At 53.1% G+C, this 19,708-nt stretch overlaps 2 protein-coding genes across 2 annotated transcripts; one reads left to right on the top strand and one right to left on the bottom strand.

Moving 5' to 3' along the window:
- Positions 1-20: 20 nt before the first annotated feature.
- On the bottom strand, positions 21-7,045 carry CLUP02_06009 (telomerase reverse transcriptase; the record flags this gene model as incomplete). Its single annotated transcript, XM_049285013.1, has 16 exons — positions 21-671; positions 768-866; positions 954-1,298; positions 1,367-1,684; positions 1,819-1,975; positions 2,043-2,483; positions 2,999-3,121; positions 3,193-3,301; positions 3,412-3,579; positions 3,675-3,743; positions 3,817-3,840; positions 3,928-4,696; positions 4,754-5,215; positions 5,265-5,971; positions 6,065-6,569; positions 6,623-7,045. 16 exons carry the CDS (start codon positions 7,043-7,045, stop codon positions 21-23), a joined length of 5,370 nt encoding a protein of 1,789 aa, XP_049142156.1.
- A 5,349-nt stretch (positions 7,046-12,394) lies between these two features.
- On the top strand, positions 12,395-18,539 carry CLUP02_06008 (RhoGEF domain-containing protein; the record flags this gene model as incomplete). The annotated part of the gene is made up of 3 exons (XM_049285012.1): positions 12,395-17,212; positions 17,263-18,357; positions 18,423-18,539. The coding sequence occupies 3 exons, from the start codon at positions 12,395-12,397 to the stop codon at positions 18,537-18,539; spliced, it is 6,030 nt and encodes a 2,009-aa protein (XP_049142155.1).
- Between the last annotated feature and the right edge of the window lie 1,169 nt (positions 18,540-19,708).

The following is a 19,708-nucleotide window of genomic DNA, read 5'->3' as shown; positions in this document are numbered from 1 at the left end:
CATGCTAGGACACCATGCACTCACGAACCCTCTCCCCGCGATTTCTGCCCATCTTCTCGTCCCTCGTCTCTTCGACTATCCCATTGTGGTAGAGGTGTCGTCGCCATCTCCGTCATGTTCACCTTATCCTTTGCAGACCGCCACAATGTGTTCCAAGCATCCCCCAGCCAGTACCCCATCGATGGCCAAGTTTGAGAGGACTCGGCACACACGGGAGCGTCCATATCCACCGCCGGAGTTCCTCGCGACTTTGATGTCATCTTGACAACCGTCGGGGCCGTGTGTATCGAAATCGCGAGTGCCGAAGTCGCCGGGCTCGGTGGCCTGGGTCTGGCATTGCGGGACGAAGAGTCTACGGCTGAGTCGAACCTGTCTCGAATGTTCCACGCATGAGACAATCGCGTTATCAGTCGAGATCTCCTTGTTTTCTCCATGGGAGGTTCGTGCGTCCCATAGTCTACACTGCCGTTGCCTTGCCTCCTACGGTTCCCTGCCGGCTTGACAATGACCAAAGTCGCGATAGTCATGAGTACGCTGGCGACCGCCCATGTGCCAAAGGCCGCCACCGAAAAACTGTATATCGGAATGGGGCCTTCGGACGTGCCTCGGGTGGCATTCTCGTTTTCGTTCGAAAGGTCCTGAAACTTGACAATGTCCGTACTGAGAACCGTCTGCATAGAATATCATTGGTTACGACATCCGATCAGCGCATTCGTGTTCTGCCTTTCTTCCAACAGCAATGCTCGACGGGAGATATCTTGGCTTACCGATACGACCGTGACTGGTAACAATATCAGGGCGATGAAAGACAATTGCTTCATCGCGGACGAGTCATCCGCCGTCAGCACCGCGATTGTATTCATTTGCTGAGTCGAGTGATGCGCTTGCAACCGTTGAATCTAAGCCGTTTAGCGTTCGCTCCCCTCGATTTGACACTCTTAGTCGCCGCGTACGTATTCTTCTCTGTTCCTCGCAAGTTTATCCAGTGCTGATGCCCTGTCCAACAAGTCCTCGATCTCTGCCATTACCAATGTCAACTTCTCCGCAAAGCCTTTGATGTGCGTCCGGATGTCATTGGCGTGGGAATCTCTGAGAGGGCCGAGATGCCCGGCCACATTTTCCACGAAAAACTCTCGGAGACGGCGGAGAACCCGAAGGTTATTCTCAACTTTGATGACACTGCCATGCCGAGTTTCCATCAAGAACGCCATTCTACGAAGGTCCTGGGCGTGGATTGATGCGCTTGCCTTGTCATCCACCGTCTCGTCATCGTCATACGGATAGACGTAAGGCTTGGTCTGCATGACATCTTAGCATAGCTCCGGCTCTACTGCGCCTCTCGCATTATGGGGCGAGACGGACTCACCAACTCATGGAGCCTCTTCTCTGTGTCCTGGACGTGATGCGAAAACATCCCGATAGACCACTCGGCGGCCGCAAGGAGACTGTCAACGCTGATACGGAATCGCTCGGGGACGTCAAGCGACTGAAGCGCATTCATGTCACTCGCCGTGTCGTGTTTCAAAGCGTTCCAAAGTAGGTTCTGCGTGCCGTGACCCCTTTCCGGATGATACGATCGGGGGCTTGCGAGCAACCACACCGCCGTGCCCTCGATAATGTCAAAATGGACGTACACGACCGCGGAGTGCGTCTCCCACCGCGGTGTTCTCGCGGGATCCGCGTCCTGGGGCAGCGCATGTGAGGGATACTCGCGGATGCTGAATAAGGTGAGGCAGACCTGAATGTGCCTACCGCTACGACCTAGCACCGCCAAGCTGGTGGGCTGTTCTTGACCAGGGCCCGAGAGCGTCTTCGTACCGCGAAGCTCATGCTACTGGCGAAGCTCCAGGAGTCACCGCCGCTGGTAACGAAGGTCAGGAAGTGAGCCGGGATCTGGTGGTAGGTTAGGATCTCCAACAGCACGTCTTCTCTGAGGTTCAGTAGCAGCGAGGTAGGCCACATGCGCTCTAGCAGGCTGGTTACGCTGCCATTAGTGCCCCTTTTTGCTGTTGCGCTTGATTGCTTTCGATGAGCGGACTCACATCACTCGCAACGGAGGGTCTTTTTCAAGGTATTCAGATCTCCACGGGCCTTGCTTCCAATCCGGCCAGGCCAGCTTGTTTCGTAAGTCGTCGATGTTGCGTATGATGTGTAAGTCGGCCTTGTCCCTACCGTTTTTATCGTTGGCAACCTCGTCGACATCGAAATCGCCCCCCGCCGCCGGAGATCGAGACTTTCCCGTGCCAAAGTCAACGACGATCAACGGATTATCCTTCCGTTTCTCTTGGGCCTCGTCAAATACTTGATGTTTCCTCTCGGCATAATGCTCGATGCGTGCCTTTAGCGTCGCCCGTCGTTCGTCTTGGCAGAGGAGGGAATCTGGGTACTCGGACGCTGCGGCGAGTTTCTCCAGGAAGAATCTTCCTTGGTCGTTCATGATCTCTCCGAGGATCATTTGTCGTAGCTCTGTTTTGAATCGCTCCCTTTTTTTTTTGAAATTAGTCAACACAGAGGGCTGGAGTGCTGGGTACCACCCATGTGAGATTCGATAACCGTCAACTTTACTCTTGTAAATTGATTTGTATGCTCTCAAATATCTGCAAGGCAGTGTGGAGGTTATTTCACCTCGGAGATAAATCTGGTGCTTTCGCCTCACACGGCATTTTTCGCATCGCACCAAAATTGCGAGTCTAACTACTGCCTAGCAAGCAACATGGTTCCCGGGTTGTACGAGAAGGCAGTTTCCTATGGTTTCATCACAACGGCCACCGACGTGTTCAATATGGATAGATGATCTGTGGCACAGGAGAGGGGCAGGAGAGGAGTAACGAGTAAGACAAAGACGGGAGAGTTCATGTTCCATCCGACCCGTTTTACCTGGCAAGGGGGATTCTGCCTCGCAGAATAAATATACACAGAGGAAGCTACACCAAAATCTCCTCGACCTTTTGTGCATTGCACTACGATACTATTCTGGTTTGTTCACCCTCGTACGTACTTCCTCGCCCGGGCCGTCTTCTTGGCGTCAAGAAGCCCTGTCTCCTTATCGATCCATGACAATACCGTCGTAAAGTTTGCCTGTTTCTTTGCGAGAATCATCCTCACTGCATCGAGAGCGAGCCTTTGAGAGAACCATTCAGTAAGACGGCGGGATGTCCACAACAATGTGTCAGGGGCGGAAGAAATACATACCACGCAACCTGCGTCTTCTCCACGGCGCAATCATACTCTGGATACTTTTCCCTCCGAGACTTGCTCGTGAGCAGTCCGTAAGCGACGTCGATTACTTTGGCCAAGGTCTCTGTGAGAAGATGAAATGGGTGTCGTTAGTCAAAAGGGGGTCAAAGTCAAGGCCAGGATTGAAAAAAAGGCAAGTATGGTATGTTGGAGTGGGATAAGGAATACACATACGCACGACGAGCCCGTCACCGGGTCGTTTATTGGTTGGCAGACAGCGCCAGTACGCCCACATCTTCTCGGCCGTCTCGGCAAAAGCCTTGTGGAGGTTGGACATGACGGTTTTGAGGGTGTTGTGCTTGGTGTCGTAGAACATAAGGTGGGACTGGATTTTGAAGGCGTCTGGTGGCAGATGACGTAGAGGTTAGCTGGCGGGATTGAATCGAATTTCAAATGAGTGAGGGCTGGCCACAGGGTAGCAAGGTTGTGGGACGTACTCAAGACTCTTCTTTGGAAATTCTGACCGGGCTTGTTCCCGTAGTCCACTGTCAACGCATTGGAAACCACTGATGGCAAGGTTAGCTCACTGCGTGGCGCTGCTTCTCTCACCTCCTTACGACGGCGACACAAAGAGCTTACCTGTATCTTTGATATGACCTCGATCTTTGACAATGTCAAGGGTATCACAGTCGATACCCAGTCCACAATAAGGGAATCGAGCCCCATCCGGAAGCCTGGCTACTTTCGTACCGTCAAAGTCCATGTCAAAGTTGACCAAGGTCTTGTTGGGGCTGACAGCGACGCCGTACTCGGGTAGTCCGCCATGCATGACCCGGACGAACCTGCGTGCCTTGGCCTGGTCCGTCGTGATGAGAAGAAAGTCGTCAATCAGCCTCAAGAGCAGGCATTCTCCACCCTCCTCTCCCTGCTCCTCCCCTTCAGACAGGAACGACAGATGCTGCGCCTCGAGGTCGGCGTAGAAATAGTTGCACAGAGCGGAAGACAATACAGAGCCCTGGGGGATACCCTTCTTCTGCCTGTAGAACTTCTTGCCCACCTTGACGAGGTTCTGCTTGATATGCGATGCCATCAGAGCCATCAGCGCGTCCGTTTCTAGCTCCTTTCTCATGGTGTTTCCCACGAATACGGTGTTCTTGCGGTTTATGCCGAGACGCCCCTCCACCAGCTGCGAAAAGTCAGTGGTATCGTTGCGGGTGACGGCGATGGAATGCCACCGCCGCGTGACTGTTGATACAGCATTCTTCTGATGCCGAGAATCCAGTAATCCGGCTTTTACTTCGACGTGCTTCTTGATGATGTATTGTTCTTCATTCGGAATGCTGTCCATCAGCCTGATCACAGCCTCCTGAGGGATGGTGTCGAAGGCAGACTGCACATCTACCTTGGCAAAATAGAATACCGGCCGATGGTCGCCAAATCTGGCATTGAAGGCATTTAGGCGATGGTAGAGATCACCCACCGAAAACATGGATGATCCGAGCCTGGAGGGATTGCTTTGCTGCAAAGGCCGTTAGTAACTAGATGAATGACACAGAAATTGGATGACGAGGGTTACCGTTTCGAGCTTGAGCATGGAATGTACCGGGCCCAGTACAGTGTTTATACTTGGGCCGAGAACAGAGCTCCTGCCCCTGATCTCTGTTCGCCTTCGCAGGTTCGTGATCGGCCGCATACCCTTTCCTTTGGGCAGAAGCCTGATACGACTGAAGCCCAGCCGCCTGGAGTCGAGTATTGCGGTAGCCTGGTCAAGCTTGATCTCCTCAAACATGTTTTTTCGAAGACTCCCCATTGCTGGTTCTACGACGTATCGCCAAACGTCATGCCGGAAGAAAAAGAGACGGTAGCGGTGAGAGCTCGACTCTGTGATGTAGAAGTTGCTGCGCAAAAGGGGTATCAACAGCGAATCAAAAATGTAGTACAAAAATTCGTTCATAATCTCATGCCGTTTCTTCATGTCAGTCAAGCTGGTTTTCTGGCCTTTGAGACCTGGAGGCGCCAGCCACTCCATACTGGTAATCTTGATGAATGCGTCAGACAGAATCCATTAGAACCGGAGGACTGCTTACCTTGAGCCCGTCTGCGAGCTCACAGAGGGATATGGCCTCGAACCTCCGCAGTTTGACAAAGTGATCGACTTTCCTCAGTATTTGACTCTTGTTGTAAGTTCCGCCTTCACCAGTGCCCCACATCTCATCTGGTATGATCTTGGCCAGTACAGCCTGACAGAATGCGGAAACATGAGCTGCGGGAGTTGCCAAGTCAGTGATCGCATCAAACGTGGGCAGTAGCGGAGGCGCCGCGGGTTGGTGAAGCTTGGGGCGGCTATGTGTGCTATTTCTGGGGGCACCAGATGTAACAGCTGTATGGTTGTCTCTTCCCGCCACCGGTGCAGGATCAAGTGTCTTGGACTGCTTCACTGGCTTTTTTGGGACAGAGTTCCGGGATTTGAAGTCAACAGCAGAAGGACAGTAATGCCGCAGTATCTCAGCGTAAGCGCACCGACCGTGGAGAAGTTGTAGCCTCTGCACCAGTCGTTTTGTGTCTCCGCGCAGCCTCTTTGGAAGCTTGATATCCCGTCCCTTGAACGTTGACGAGATTTCGTCTTCGCGGAGAGTATAGTCTGCAAACTTTTGCGACGTCTTGGAGTGGTCAACTTTGGAGGTGAAGGCGTTGTGTAGGCCGAACTGTCGAGGGAAGATATACATCATGACTTTCAGCGTGTTGCGCTCGTTCGCCTGTGTGGTTCTTGATCTCTCTTCTTCGGTTGCCTGTTCTGGATACGATAGACGCGGACAACGACTTAGAACATCTGTCGATCGGAGTCAGAGGAAGTCTCTCTTTGTCTTTGGTTCGAATGTCAACTTACGTATGTGCCGCAGTCCATACTGAACCGTGCCCTTAGCGGTGAGAGCAGCTCGAGCGTAGAACATGCGATTTCTGATAAGGTTGATTTCAGACGGGAGCCGCTCCTGAGGTATGGGTGGCGGCGTTGTGGCATCTCCTTTTGTCTGCTTCTTGCTGTCCTGCTTCGCGGCTATGCCCGTCTCTGACATGGGGATACCACTGAGCTGGTACATATTGCCGTGACCAGCTCTCACTGGGAGAAATATCGCCGTATCAATGAGGAGATCTATCATGATCTGCTCGCCTGATTTCCCGAGCAGCATAAGTACTTGTGGCCAAGGGGCTTCTTTTAGAGCCTGCACGTAGTGATTCGGGTCAACTGCGATCAGCCCCTGAATTCCGCTATCGCGACCGTGGCCTTTTGCGTTGGCAATGTTCTGAGCCTGCCTCCTGAACCCATCGCAGAGGAGGTGCTTCGGCCAAGCAGCGTGTCTGTTGAATATTTGCCACACCACAAAGTCAACGATCTGTGTTTGGCAGTCAGCCTTAGAGACATATTGGTCGCGTAGCAGTGGCCTACCTCTGACTGCGAGGAAGTAGCTTGGGCCAAACCTCCCGAGAGAGACACAACCGAGTCGTCGGCTTTCTGAGAGAAGGACCGCCATTGCGCCCACCGAGAGTCAGCTTGTGCCTTGGGGCGGTGTTGCGTGCAGACCAAGGTTGTGTCTAACAACGAAGAAAGCTCTGGTCCAATGTCGTGGTCTTGAATGCGTGCCCACCGTGCCTGGTCTTTTCCCAACGCTGCAATCTTCTTGCGGCGAAGTCTCGAAGACCCTGGCAGTTTAGAAAGCAGGTACCCGCGAAGTGTCTGCACGACATCATAGTGCTGTTGTAGAAGCGTATGCCTGACCTGGCCTTTTATCTGGATCAACTTTGATTTTTTGCCCTCGGATTGCTCATCCTCTGGCCTCTCAAGTGCCAGGGACTTTCTCTTGGTCGCCATAATCGTGGCCGGATTTCGCGTCAACACTGACAAGGAAGTAGACATGTAGTTGGGTTCCTGTCCTCATGCGAACCCCACGACTAGGTGAACAGGGATTATGAGAAAGCCACTGTAAATCACCACCAGTCAGAATCGCGCGACCTGACCCTCGCGCTAGAAGGTGTCATCTCAATCGGTTATGCAAGTCATGTATGGGAGGAATGCCAACAGTGAGAGTGCGGAGGCCAGATCGAGGATCAGACTTGTGCTCTGTCGTTGATCGTAGTTGGTGGTCGACAAGCGCGACAGCTCAACGCGTCTTCGGTTGGACCAGTGTATCAGGTAATTAATTCCCTTGGAGGTTTAACAGAGTGAACGGAGGACCTAAGCCTGCTAAGGTAAGAACCTAGGTAACCTAACGGTAACCGGATAAGTTGCAGCAGGTACGTATCGCAGCTTGAACGGTCGGAAGTGCACGTACTGGTTGGCTGATGACTGTGAGGTCTGGGCTCAGTGAGCAGTGGGGAAAATGGGACGACGGTGCACGTCCTATACGATCTGCCGAACACGGGCGCCGTCTTTTAACGGTAGCTTTGTGGCTTTGCCCTCTTTGCCCTCGTTGGAGACTTTTGCTGTTTTTGACTCGTTATCGACTTTTCGCTCGATGACGCTGTTTGTGCACTGCTTACTACCGTAGGCAATCCATCCGTAGTGCACAAACAGCCAACCCTTCAGGAGTCCAAAGTCCAGGGCCCCTCGACGCTCAAGCCACTGAAGGGGGCGCAAGACTGTGGGAGACCGTGGACGCTAAGGCACCCCTGGGGGCTGGTGAGACGATGTGTGGTCGTGGGGGTCCACCAGCTCCCGTCACCTTGCGCCGTGCGGTGGAAATTCTTCAAGTGTCAAGGCACGATAGGGTTGGGCGGGTTTGTCGGCCTCTCAAACTTGCCCTGGTCTCGGGAGTCACACTTTGTTAGGAGGGTGCTGTACTCCGTACGCAGTATCCGTAAGGTCACGAGGTTTACTATGTATGCGTTCGGATAGTCTGAATGAATCAAGCCCTGCAAGTGGACATTGGTTGCTTGTGGATTACCTTACGTATTTCAGTCCAGACTATGGAGTAGCCACCGCCGGCATTCAGCTTAGCTCAGATATCTCCAAGGCGTTATGCCAAGTATGTACGCTGTACCAAGATGCATCTGCACACTTGCAGGGCTTACACTACCTCCGTCTAACCATAATGTGCATCGTCACCTGTTAGCCTGGCAGTGCCTGAAAACTAGAGCCCGGCTGAGCTTTACTGTGCATGCAAGGGCGGCGGAAAGCGGGCGGCGGCGCGCGGTTAGGAGAGTTGTCCTGCGGTGCTACGTTGAACCGACTCCCCCCCCCCCAATATCCCGTAGCCCGGCTCAAAATTGGAGTGAACGCCTGGGGGAAAGGGTTCCTTGTCTGTGGAAGAGACGGTTCGGTATTGTTCACAGGAACGAGCCACTTAGCTGGGCCGACGTGGATCGCGTTTCATAATAGCCAAAACAATTTCTGCAATCAGTGTATTAGCGTCCTTGTGAAGTCCCAGGTTGTGCCTTGTATGGGTCTTCCTTTCTGATTGTTGTTGTTAATGTTCCATACTATACCAACCTTGATACATTAATGACAATAAGCAGCTGGAGAGAGTACGGTATTTGACAACGTCAACAAGCAGATAGTCAAGCCTGTAGAGCTGACTAAGCCATTCCTTGAACTCACGTCTTGGATGGGAGAGGCGGGGGAGCTACATCATGGAAGGTCGAGCTGGGTCGGCCATCCATCCATTGAAAGCCCTGAGCCCTCAAATCATAGTAGCATGTCTTAAGCCAAGCACAGACTTCGGAGTTGCATTGGACCATTGGCGGGACTTCCCTGCCTCAAGACCGAGAGCGTTGGATGACTTCTCTGCGTCTTCTGCCAGAATACGAGCTGCGCCTGTTCCCCAACTTGTCCTGTCTGCCTGCGTAAGCCCGCAGGATGCAATGCAGCGGCAAGTAGGATTTCTTGTCTCAACGACCGCCGCACCCCGGGTCATGACCGCGTACAGGTGGTAGGCTGTCTGCCAGCCTCGAATGACTCTAATACGGCGACATGGTGATCACGGAGCATTCGTATGTACGTAAGTCGATAGTAGCACTGATATAGGTGCCCGGGCTTCGAATCCCAACACAGTTCCCTCGCTCCCCTCATCGAAACGAATCCCCCCAGTGCCCTGCGGCCTGCGCGTATTGATCCCAAAGCAGATCGGTTGGCGTTTGGCTATCGGCCACAGAATCAATGTTCAGCCGCATTGGGCTGTTGAGCGTTGAGCCATCTGCATAGGAACCTTGAAGTCATCCTGTCGTAAGAAAGCAACTTAACTCTCTCGGATGTTCCAACCCGGGACCTGGAAGGACTTGGCTTGATTGCAACCCCAACCGGCAACCACAACCACCACAATCTCGGTCTCGACCCGACTTTGACCGTTTCGGGACGAGTTGCGTTGTTATGTTATTTCCCGCCCACCTCCACCTCCGTTGTCGGTGCCGAACGGATGGATCATGGAGGAAGGAAACTTTGATAGAGCGGTGTCTTCCTGTACCTTGCGGAGTATGGAGTACGTATTTGTCAATATATTTGACATTTGCTTGTCCGTGGCTTTGATCTAAGCCTTGCGGTACAGCATCGTACCATCGACGAGGGTTCCCAGCATGGAGATTGACTCCTCTGACCTCGTGGAATGCTTGCCAGTTTGCCGTCAATTCGAACATCCGCAGCCAATCATCCATGAACTGCAAGAGCCGGGCCCCGCCGTTCTCTGGCTTCGGTTACCGCCCAAAATATTGACCGATTGGTAGTGACGTCTGATGTTGGTTGTGGCCATACGATCTTGGCATTTGAATCCAAGCTTCTTGTCTCTAAATCGTCTTTTGGATGTTTCTGTGATTCCCCTCACTTCTTGTACCTCGCGGGTGGAAAGGCTTAGATACGGGGACCGTCAATGCACTCCAGGTGCATTCCCCTTTCTCCAATGTCTCGCGTTCTTACTCAGACGCCGCAAGACCATTCTAAGACGGGACGAAGCGAGGGCCAAGGGACGCACCGGGGTTTGACTTTGTGCTGCGAACGAACAAAACGTTGCCTCTTTGGAAGGGAAAGGGGCCGTATCGCAGAGGAATTTTACCCCGCAAGACGATAGATCCTGAATCGTTCGAATCGAGATTGCCTTTTGTTTTTGTTGCCTACTGGCCAAAGCGAGCGATTCGAGATGGAGAAGCACAGGAGCAAGAGACGGATACTCTGGACAAAATACAAACTTCATCAATCTTGTAGTGGAGTTTAGTGTTTGTTGCTCTGGGTCTCTCTGGAGACACAACCATGCCCATGCCATGTTTTCCAAGGTCCAAACAGTCGAGTGGAGGCTGACAGGGAAAGACGGACATTTTGCAAATTGACGTCTTATTTTCTGTACGCAATACTTCGTACCTCACATGGTACTCGTAGTACGATGTACCTATGAAGTAGACGACACCTGGTGTCCGTAATACCTTGTGCTTTTTGTCTTTTTTTGCTCCGTGGTTCTGATGCGATTTCGTCAAGAAGTACGTACTTTGTGTCCGTACCTGAATGTGAACCTGGATGCGACACTGGAAGTTGCAGTCAATTTTGTCTTTCTGTTCCTCTCTTCTACTCTCCACCACATGAACTTACTTTGTCTCTATCGATGCCAGAAACGCTGTTCATCTCGTTGGGCTTTGGTGATAATTGCTTTCTATTCATGAGGCAGACATACACTTGATTAGGTATTATATGATAGTTCCAAATTGTGTGCAGAGGCGACCCCCTTGCGCCTTCCCGGACCCTGGCCCGGGTCTCGCTCCCTCTTTCCCGAGTGTCCGGGCAGACCTACCGAACTGAATCTAGCACCTGCCGTCATCCCCTCCCTTTCTTTCGCGTCTCCCTCTCTAAGAGGAATACCTGGGCAGTTCCCCCTCCCTGACATGCGAATTACTGCCAAGCTGCCCGACCAGTTCGTGCTCCGTACCTTGCACGCGACGTCCAATGATACAATCCTGTTTGCTTTCCATCATGTCCCGGCTGCCACTCTGAGTCTCTGACCGAAGCGCATTCATCTTGACCGATTGGACGATACCCTCACCTTTCGCATCTACGGTCCCCACTTGCCGTCTCAGCTCATCCAGTCGACCACGACCTGACTGCATGATACTGCGCATACTCTGTACACTACAGTCTACGGATGCTCGTCCGCTGCTTCCCACAGGTCGCTAATAAATTTGCAATTAGCAGAGACTTCTCTGCCTCGCTTGTTGCAAAAGAAGTAGGCGTAGACGGGATGATTACGTGCCGTGCCGACCCAGACTTGCACCTGCATTGTAATTTTGCGATTTTGGTGTAGTCGCAAGAATGAAAGGCACTGCGCTAATTCTGCTCCTCGTTCCTTCCCCGTACCATTTCATATCCTCCCAGGTTTTTGCCATCGTCAACGAGTGTCTTTTTTTGAGGTAGATAGAAGCTAACAACCACCTTACCAATGAAGACGATGGCTCCTTCTCACTTTCCCACTACACATACACCACGCCACTAGGTACCTCGAGGTAAGGTAGGCGACACACACATGCGGAGTGTACACACCTCTCCGGCCCCTCTCCTCTCTTCCCCCCATCTGCCTCCTCACTCACACATATTAGCGCGGAGGGAGAAGGTACCGGTATCCTCCTCGTGCCTTCCCGCTTCACACTTACTCAGTGCGCTAAAAAGGCAATCTGTATGGTGTGTGCAAGTGTGAGTGTGCGTGCACGCGTGTGCCTACGTCTCTGTCTGCCTCTCCCTACCTGCCTAATTACCTACCAACCAACCTACTATCTTGACCTTTCCCGTTGGTTGCCCTTGCCTTTCACCTTCCCACCATTCCAACCTCGCTCTTGCCATCCCATCTCGTTGCGTCCGATTCATCACCTCACCACAAGACCCCCCCGGGAAAAGGGACAAAATTAACACAACCGCGGAAAAGGCACCTGCAGATCTCTCTTCGTCTCGACTCCAGCAAAAGTATCCAATCTCCATAAAACCCCCACAGAGCAAAAAGTCGCACTACACTCACGGCCTGCTCCTGCGGCGGCCACCCATCCATGCATTAAGATTTGCTGTCGATAGGCCCCAGACACTGCCAACGCTCTCCAACCAGGGACTGCCCGTCGCCTCTCCAAACTGTCGCTGCCCACTCAGCTTGCAGGCCAACACATCAATGCTTCCCAACCCAAACATCCCACACAGCCTGCATGGGTCTATGGAATTCTTGACGACCCAGTCCACCCGACACGCCTGACTGATGTTCAGGCCACAATGGAAGCTGGCAGTCCAGAAGACGAGGACCGCCTGGCACCTGCGCTCAATGTGCAACGCCAGGTCCATCTCCAGCACCACCAACCGCAACCTCTAGCTTCTCCTCCTCAGTACCCTCACCAGCTTCATCGTCAACCCAACTTTGACTCCCACTACGACCATCACGACTCCGACTTCGACCTCGATTCCGATTCCGATCGTTACCATCGTTCATCCCAGACCCCCTCTCAGCAATCTCATCGCCATTACATCCCTAGCAGCCCCACTGCCAACGCCTTCGCTCTCGAGAACTTGGATGCCTCTGCCGCACACACGGCTGGGGCTTTCGCCGCCGCTGGTCATGATCACGATTCAGTAAACCCGGATGAATTCTACCGAAGCTATCGAGGCGTACAGTCGTCAGATCATCATCGACGAACCCCTTCTTCAGATTACGACTACATGGCGACCTCAGTATCTCGAGCTCGCGAGAACCCGGCCATGCGGCCAAACGGCAATGGCAAAGATCCAAAGCACCCGCCGGCTCCCGCAGGCCGCACGCCCTTGCGCCCTTCGCAACGATCTGCTTCTGCTCCTGTCGAACCCCCAATTGGCGCCCCTAGAACAAACACAAATCGCAAGCCGAGCGTCAAGGACTTAACCAAGAGATTTGATCAGCAGACCTCGTCCCCGGCTCCTTCGATGCCCAGAATCCCTGTGCGAGGCGTCCCTATTCGACCGACCAGAGCCGCGACAAATATCGACAAAACTACACCTAGTGGAAGCGGGTCAACATCGTACTCTACACTGAGGGCCTCGACGAACCGTGAACTGACACCTGATACTAGCAGAGGAACGGCCACTCGAACACAACGAACGAGATATGTCGCCGAGGATCAGTTGTCAAACAATTCGCAATCTTTCGCCAGTCGAATCGCCAAGCCGCGGAATACGACTTCAGCTACGGGCATTGCACACGCATCCAAATCTATGACAAACCTGCAGCACAAGTCACCTTCTTTACCACCCTCATCTCCGAGAGCGCCCGGTCTGCTTTTCGGCGAAATTCTTCCAGAACAGCGTGATACCTCGGCCGTAGGATTTGGAATCGAGGGTTCGGGCTCACGGCCGCGGCGGACTTCAGAGTCCAGTATACATGTGGCTAAGCTCCACCAAAGGACGAAATCCGATCCTGACCTCGTCGAGCCGGCTTCCCCAACCGATTGGTACCGATCCGTAACAACACAGTCGAATAGTTCAACAGGACGTTCGGCCCCCAATGCTAGAGGTCATGTTCGGGCACATAGTGATGTGGCCGCGTCAAAGGCTGGAGCGCCTTTGGTGAGAAAGGCTCTTGCATCACGACCGATGGCAGAGGTCGAGCAGTTTGACCGAGCAGCATCACCTACATCGCGCCTGCCCGTTTCTGTACGCAAGTTGGCCAACTCAAGCGACTCGAACAGTCCGCCGTCAACACGGGAAAGCTCTAGAGCTAACTCTCCGTCGACTTTCAAGCGCCCGCCGCCCGCAAGTAAGACAAGTCGGACAACTACACCTGTTAATCGTGCCAAGACACCTACTCGAGCGAAAACACCTACGCAAGCGACGCCAGGACGGAAACCTGCGCCTCGAGGTCTTGTGACCCCGAATAACAACACCCGTCTCACTGCACATGTGGCAGCACCACCTCCGAAGCTATCTCCTCCACTGCGCAGTTCTCGACCTCGGCAATCTGTATCGACAGCCACCACGGCAAGTTCGCGCTTGAAAGCCGTTGACAGGTCCAAGTCGCCGCACAAGCCTGCACCAAAGCAGTCCCTGAAGCCTGATGGATCAACGACGAGAAGACGAAAGATCTCTGTGGGCCCTATCGACTTTGAGCAACGGCGCGAACACATCAGACTAGCGTATACTAAGTCTATCCGCGATAGTCAGGTGCGGGATGCAAAACAGGCAGCGGCGCAACGCAAGAAGGACGAAGAATCTGCTGCTGCTGAGGAGGAAGAGATTCCGCCGGTCCCGCCGATCGAAGCCGAATCGCCTCCAGTGGATCATAGCGAAACCTTCGAGAAGCCGTTGGAGGAACTCTCTGCAGCACCGGAACCGTCGGTGCAGCCTCCATCGCCTGCGCAGTCGCCTCAGCCACTAACCATTTCGACGATATTGCCACCCATCGTTTCCCTCTCTCCGCCTCAGCCTCAAGCTGCAGACTCCCCTACGCTCGGCATCCCGGGCAGTTTCCCGGCCTTGAGCCCTCCTTTTGAGAGAGAGGAAGGAATTCCGCAATCCGCAATCTCGGCCACTTCGGAGACTACCGAGTTCGATAATGAGCCACAGGAACTTCCACCTGTGCAGCTAGAGCCCGCGCAACCTCCTACTGGGCTCGGATTGACGATCGTTCAAGCCGACGGCAACCACGAGCAGGCTGAATTGGAAGAAGTGCGACGTGCGCCAACCTTTGAGAAGAACGAGGCTGAGGAAATTCAGCTACAATTGTTGGCCGAGACTACCGAAGTCGAAGAGCAGCCCCCGCCGTCAGCGCCAGAGAAGGCTGAAGCCGAGGAAGAGCCTCGACCGCCTACGCCAGAAAAAGCGGAATACCAGTACCCATTCGAGGATGAGTCCGCAGGGGACGACGCGGTTTCGATCAAGATCTCGTTGGAACCAACATCTTCCCATCAATCGCCTGAACCGACCCCGACGAGAAGCGAGTTCGATGAACCGGTGGTTCCTGGTGCATTTGCCAGCTCGCGGCCGATGTCTGAATACGAGCCGATTCCTTTCTCGAGCCCGCCATACGAAACAACAGTCAAAATCCTCAGGCGGGAATCTGAATATGACTCTCCTAGACAGGAAACAATTCCTTTCCCAAGAATGGAGTCGTATGATGACTTTGACGATCAGAGTCAAATGGGGGATATGGATGGGTCCGTGTGTGATGTGTCTTACTTCCACCACAATACGGAGAAGGATTTGGGATCAGCAAGCGACACCCTCGAGAAGCCTGAAGACTTCTACCATGAGCACCACAAGGATAACGATTCGTCTCAACGAGCATCTACTTGCGAGTCCTCTGATCCGCAAGATGATCCTCATAAAACGAGCCTCGAAAGCCAGCAAACTCCCGATACGTCCCGCAGCCTAACGGTTCCCTCCATGCATGCGACTGTGAACCGGACCAGCCAGCAATCCGCATGGACTGATTTCTCGGTCGACAGTGACGAACCCATCCATCACAGGATCTCGGCCTTTGACGATGTCCTCCCAATCCCCAAGCCGCCCTATGCATCCGAGTCGGCTTTTGGGTCGGGCTCTAGCAGAGACTCGTCCGCCCGACAGAGTGAACTTTACAGCCCTGACTTTGCGCCATCGGATACAGCAGCCGTTCAGCCGTCCCAACGTGCGACCATTCATCAGCTGCCGGAGTTGGATACTGGAGATGGTTTCTCGGTTCCTTACATTGATGAGAGTCACTTCCCAGCCCGCAAGGTAGATCCTACCTTGCCGCGGCCAGAACATGAGCCCCCACCAGTCCCTGCGTCTACACGAGTCCGCGACAGGCGAACAGCAGCTAGCAGCATCTACGCAGACACACTTCCTGGAAGCACCCTTGCGGGCTCTTCTCGGCGTCAGAGCGAAGATGCATCGCGCCCCGTCTCAACCACCCAATCCATCGACCACATGTCGATTGAAACCAGGGAGTATTCTCTTGGCGGCCAGACTCCTGTCGAGTCGATAGCAACACCCAGTCAGAAAGACGGACCGATCGGAAAAGAGAAGCACCGCCTAGTGCAACGACGCAATGTGATCAGAGAACTCGTCGACACCGAGATGGTCTTCGTAAGAGACATGAATATTGTGGAAGAGATCTACAAGGGCACCGCTGAAGCTTGTCCACGACTGGATGACAAAACCATCAAGCTCATTTTCAGAAACACAGACGAGATTATCACCTTCCACACCATGTTCTGTGCTCAGCTTAAGGAAGCTGTCTGCACTGTCTACGTACCCCACGGTAGGCGTTCCCCTTTGCCGAAGGAGGACTCGGTTGCTTCGGAACAGACTGGGAACTCGTCCACGAATCAAGTGGCGCCAGAACTCGGTGACGACAACGATAGAGCCACGTCGCTGGGTCCTCTCTTCAAGAAGCATATTGAACAGATGAGGCTGGCGCATGAGGGCTTCCTCAGAAACAGCGACCATGCGGCCAAACGCTTGATCCAAATCCAGCAAGATCCCACTGTAAAGGTCTGGCTCAATGAGTGTAATGAAGTGGCCAAGGACCTGACTGCAGCCTGGGACCTGGACTCTCTTCTCATCAAGCCCATGCAGCGAATCACCAAGTATCCTAATCTCATCCAAGAGCTTCTGCGACACACGCCCGAGGATCATCCGGATCGAGCCGAGCTGTTGTCAGCCAAGGAAACCCTGGAGTTGGCAATTGTCGAGATTAACAAGACGAAGAAGAATTTCGAGCTTGTTGGGCAAATTGTTGGCCGCAAGAGGAAGGAATCCGATGTCAAGGCTGGATTTGCCCGAGCCTTTGGCAAACGTGTCGATAAACTTCAGGCTGCAAGCTCGAAGATTCCCGAAGATGCTGTATACGCCAAGCTCCATGAGAAATTTGGCGACGACTACCTTCGGCTACAAGTTGTTCTCAGAGATGTGGAGTTCTACACCCGACAGGTCAGCGCCTACGTGCATGAGTTCTTGCAGTACCTGTCCGCCATGGAGCTTGTGATGCGTCTCCAACCTGGTAGCTATCCGGAGCTGGAGAGTAAATGGGTGCAATTCAATGTTTCGATGAGAGATATTGAGAAGATTGCCCTAGAAGATCATGTGAGCAATCCGTTCAAAAAGCTATGCTCCAAACACTAACACCCAAGCAGCTCCAGCAGGTTCGCAAGCATGTCATTGAGCCATTCGAGCATGTGATCAAAGCATATGGTAACCCCTCGTTGGCTATGAAGAAACGTGCGAAGAGACGGCTTGACTATGAGAGGGCAGAACAAATCAAGAAAGGTGGAAAGACGGTAGACGCCAGACTTAAGGAATTGGTGGAACAGTACGACGCCCTCAACGAGACCCTTAAGAAGGAGCTACCCCAGTTGTCTGCCTTAACAGAGAGGATTGGAAACATTTGTCTGGGCAATTTCGTCAACATTCAGGCGAACTGGTACTCCATCTGGGTGGAAAAGGTCAAGAAGGTCACCGGAGAGACGGGGCCGCCACCAGAGGTTCCCGACATTGTCTCTGCCTTCCAAAGGGATTATAAGTACGCGCAGGAACTCTTTGCCAATGTCGGGATCCTGAACCCTGCATACAGAGGAAGGACATCGCAGTCTACTACAGCTAGCACCGACGATGTCACGACCAAGCACCGACCCCGGCCAGCTGAGATACAATCTCCGCGAGCCAGAGGCCTGTCAGTCAACGGAGACCATGCCCCGATGTTGCCGACACCAGACTTTGCCAAGCGCCACAGCGGCCAGTTCACTCTGTCGCCAAGCACTACACCACTTAGCCCCCATCAGTTCCACTACCGAGACTACTACGCCGGTGCAACTGCTCAGCGGCCTTCAGTGTCTGCCTCTCCAGTTACGGGTGACCAATCACCTGTGCCCCGTGCAATTGCTCCACCGCCCAGCACTCGACCTGGCACTGGTCGAAGCTACGAAACGAATGGTCTCCCGAGACAGAGCTCAGAGTCGGCGTCAAATAACAGAAGAGACTCCAATCCATCACATCAGTCCCAGCATGCGGGCAATGAATCCAGGCGCTTCTCTGGCCTGTTCCATTCAGCACTGCCAATGCCCGATGGAGTCGAGGAAGGCCAAAGATCCTCACGCGCATCGTCACGTGAGCGCACCCCAGCTGGGAATGGATATAACATTCTTTGGCTGGCTGCATCGTTATTCGAGTTCAATATTGAAACAACAAAGCACGAGGCTGGCTACCCGTATCTTACGTACCAAGCCGGTGAGGTAAGTACATGACTTCCAGTATTGTGCGCGTGTGGTAAGAGCTGCCAGACTGACCTTTTTCATAGATCTTTGATGTTATTGCTGAGAAGGGCGAGCTATGGCTTGCCAAAAACCAAGATGACCCTGACGATCAAGTCGGTTGGATCTGGTCCAAGCACTTTGCGAAACTGGCCGATTCATAGAGCCTCAGCACACGCACAGCTGGCGTTATCAAAAGTACCCAAGACTATTGATTTTCTTCACCCATGGCCAGGCTGATGTCTGCGTGCAGTCAGGCACGTGTGCGTTGACAAAGGCTTGAACGCTCAAAAAACCAATTGAGCCGGGATGGACTCATCCCCGTGGCTTGTATTATTGCTCATGAAAGGACGTTAGAAGCTTGTCCCATGACTTTTATTCCACTTGAGAGTAAAGTCAGGGATTTGTTCATAGGGGGATCAAAGGTGGATATGATCCTCGACCTGTACACCTCTTCCCCCTTCCTTCTCTACCCTGACATGTTTCCCTTTTGTCTTTACTTTTTTCTTGCTCGAGATGGAAACGAGAGATGGCGTTTGATACAGGCGACACAACGAGGTTTTGACGGATGGAATGCGAATCATACAGCTGAAATCATGTTCACAGTGGCTTTGCTACTCCCGAGCGAGAGGGAGCAGAAGAAGGGAGGTTCAGCAATGAAAAAAACTTTTGGGAGTGTTGGAGCGTCGTTCAGTCGAGAAGTCCCGCAAAGGGAAGGAAATGGCAAGGCAGGGCGTGATATGGCGTTGGAGTTGCCTCGCAGCCAGAACTGCAGGCATTAATTTTTTTGTAGGCTTTCAATATCTAAATGGAAGACAAGGTGTCGGATTTTTAAAAGGAGCAAAAGGCCGCGGTGTTCCGTTTCGGTTGGCAGTGTATGAGATGGTAGTTTTTGCGTGCTTTGTGTACCTCGTGAATGTGCTTCTGACAAAGTGGCTTTGATGAGTGATTTCGAATAGGTAGGCTTCGAGCAAGCTGGGCCCGCCACCTCACTCTTGATTTTAAGAAAAACAATGGTTCAAAAGATTTCTACCTAATACATTGTCAAGCGCGCCTCGAGGGAAACTGTTTATAGGTGCCTACTATACGGAGACGTTCCGCCTTTCTCTCCCCCCGATTCCCGCCATCTGATCGGATCTTTCAATATAACAAGCTTTCTGCCTACCTACTTTCCTCCCCCTCCCCCCCTTCCGCGCCCTCCAAGCTCATAGGTATGCGTTCTCTCTTGGGACGACCCGACCCCACCCAAGGAAAAAAAAGGACGCGGAAGCTAGCGAACGTTACCCGGCCGAGTCGGAATGTGGGCGGAGGGAGATCTGGGCCGCTGGGCGTG

Source organism: Colletotrichum lupini, chromosome 3 (genome assembly GCF_023278565.1).
Source record: "Colletotrichum lupini chromosome 3, complete sequence".
NCBI classification, from domain to species: domain Eukaryota; kingdom Fungi; phylum Ascomycota; class Sordariomycetes; order Glomerellales; family Glomerellaceae; genus Colletotrichum; species Colletotrichum lupini.
Note: the sequence above shows the minus strand (reverse complement) of the source record. Positions and strands in the feature narration are given on the sequence as shown.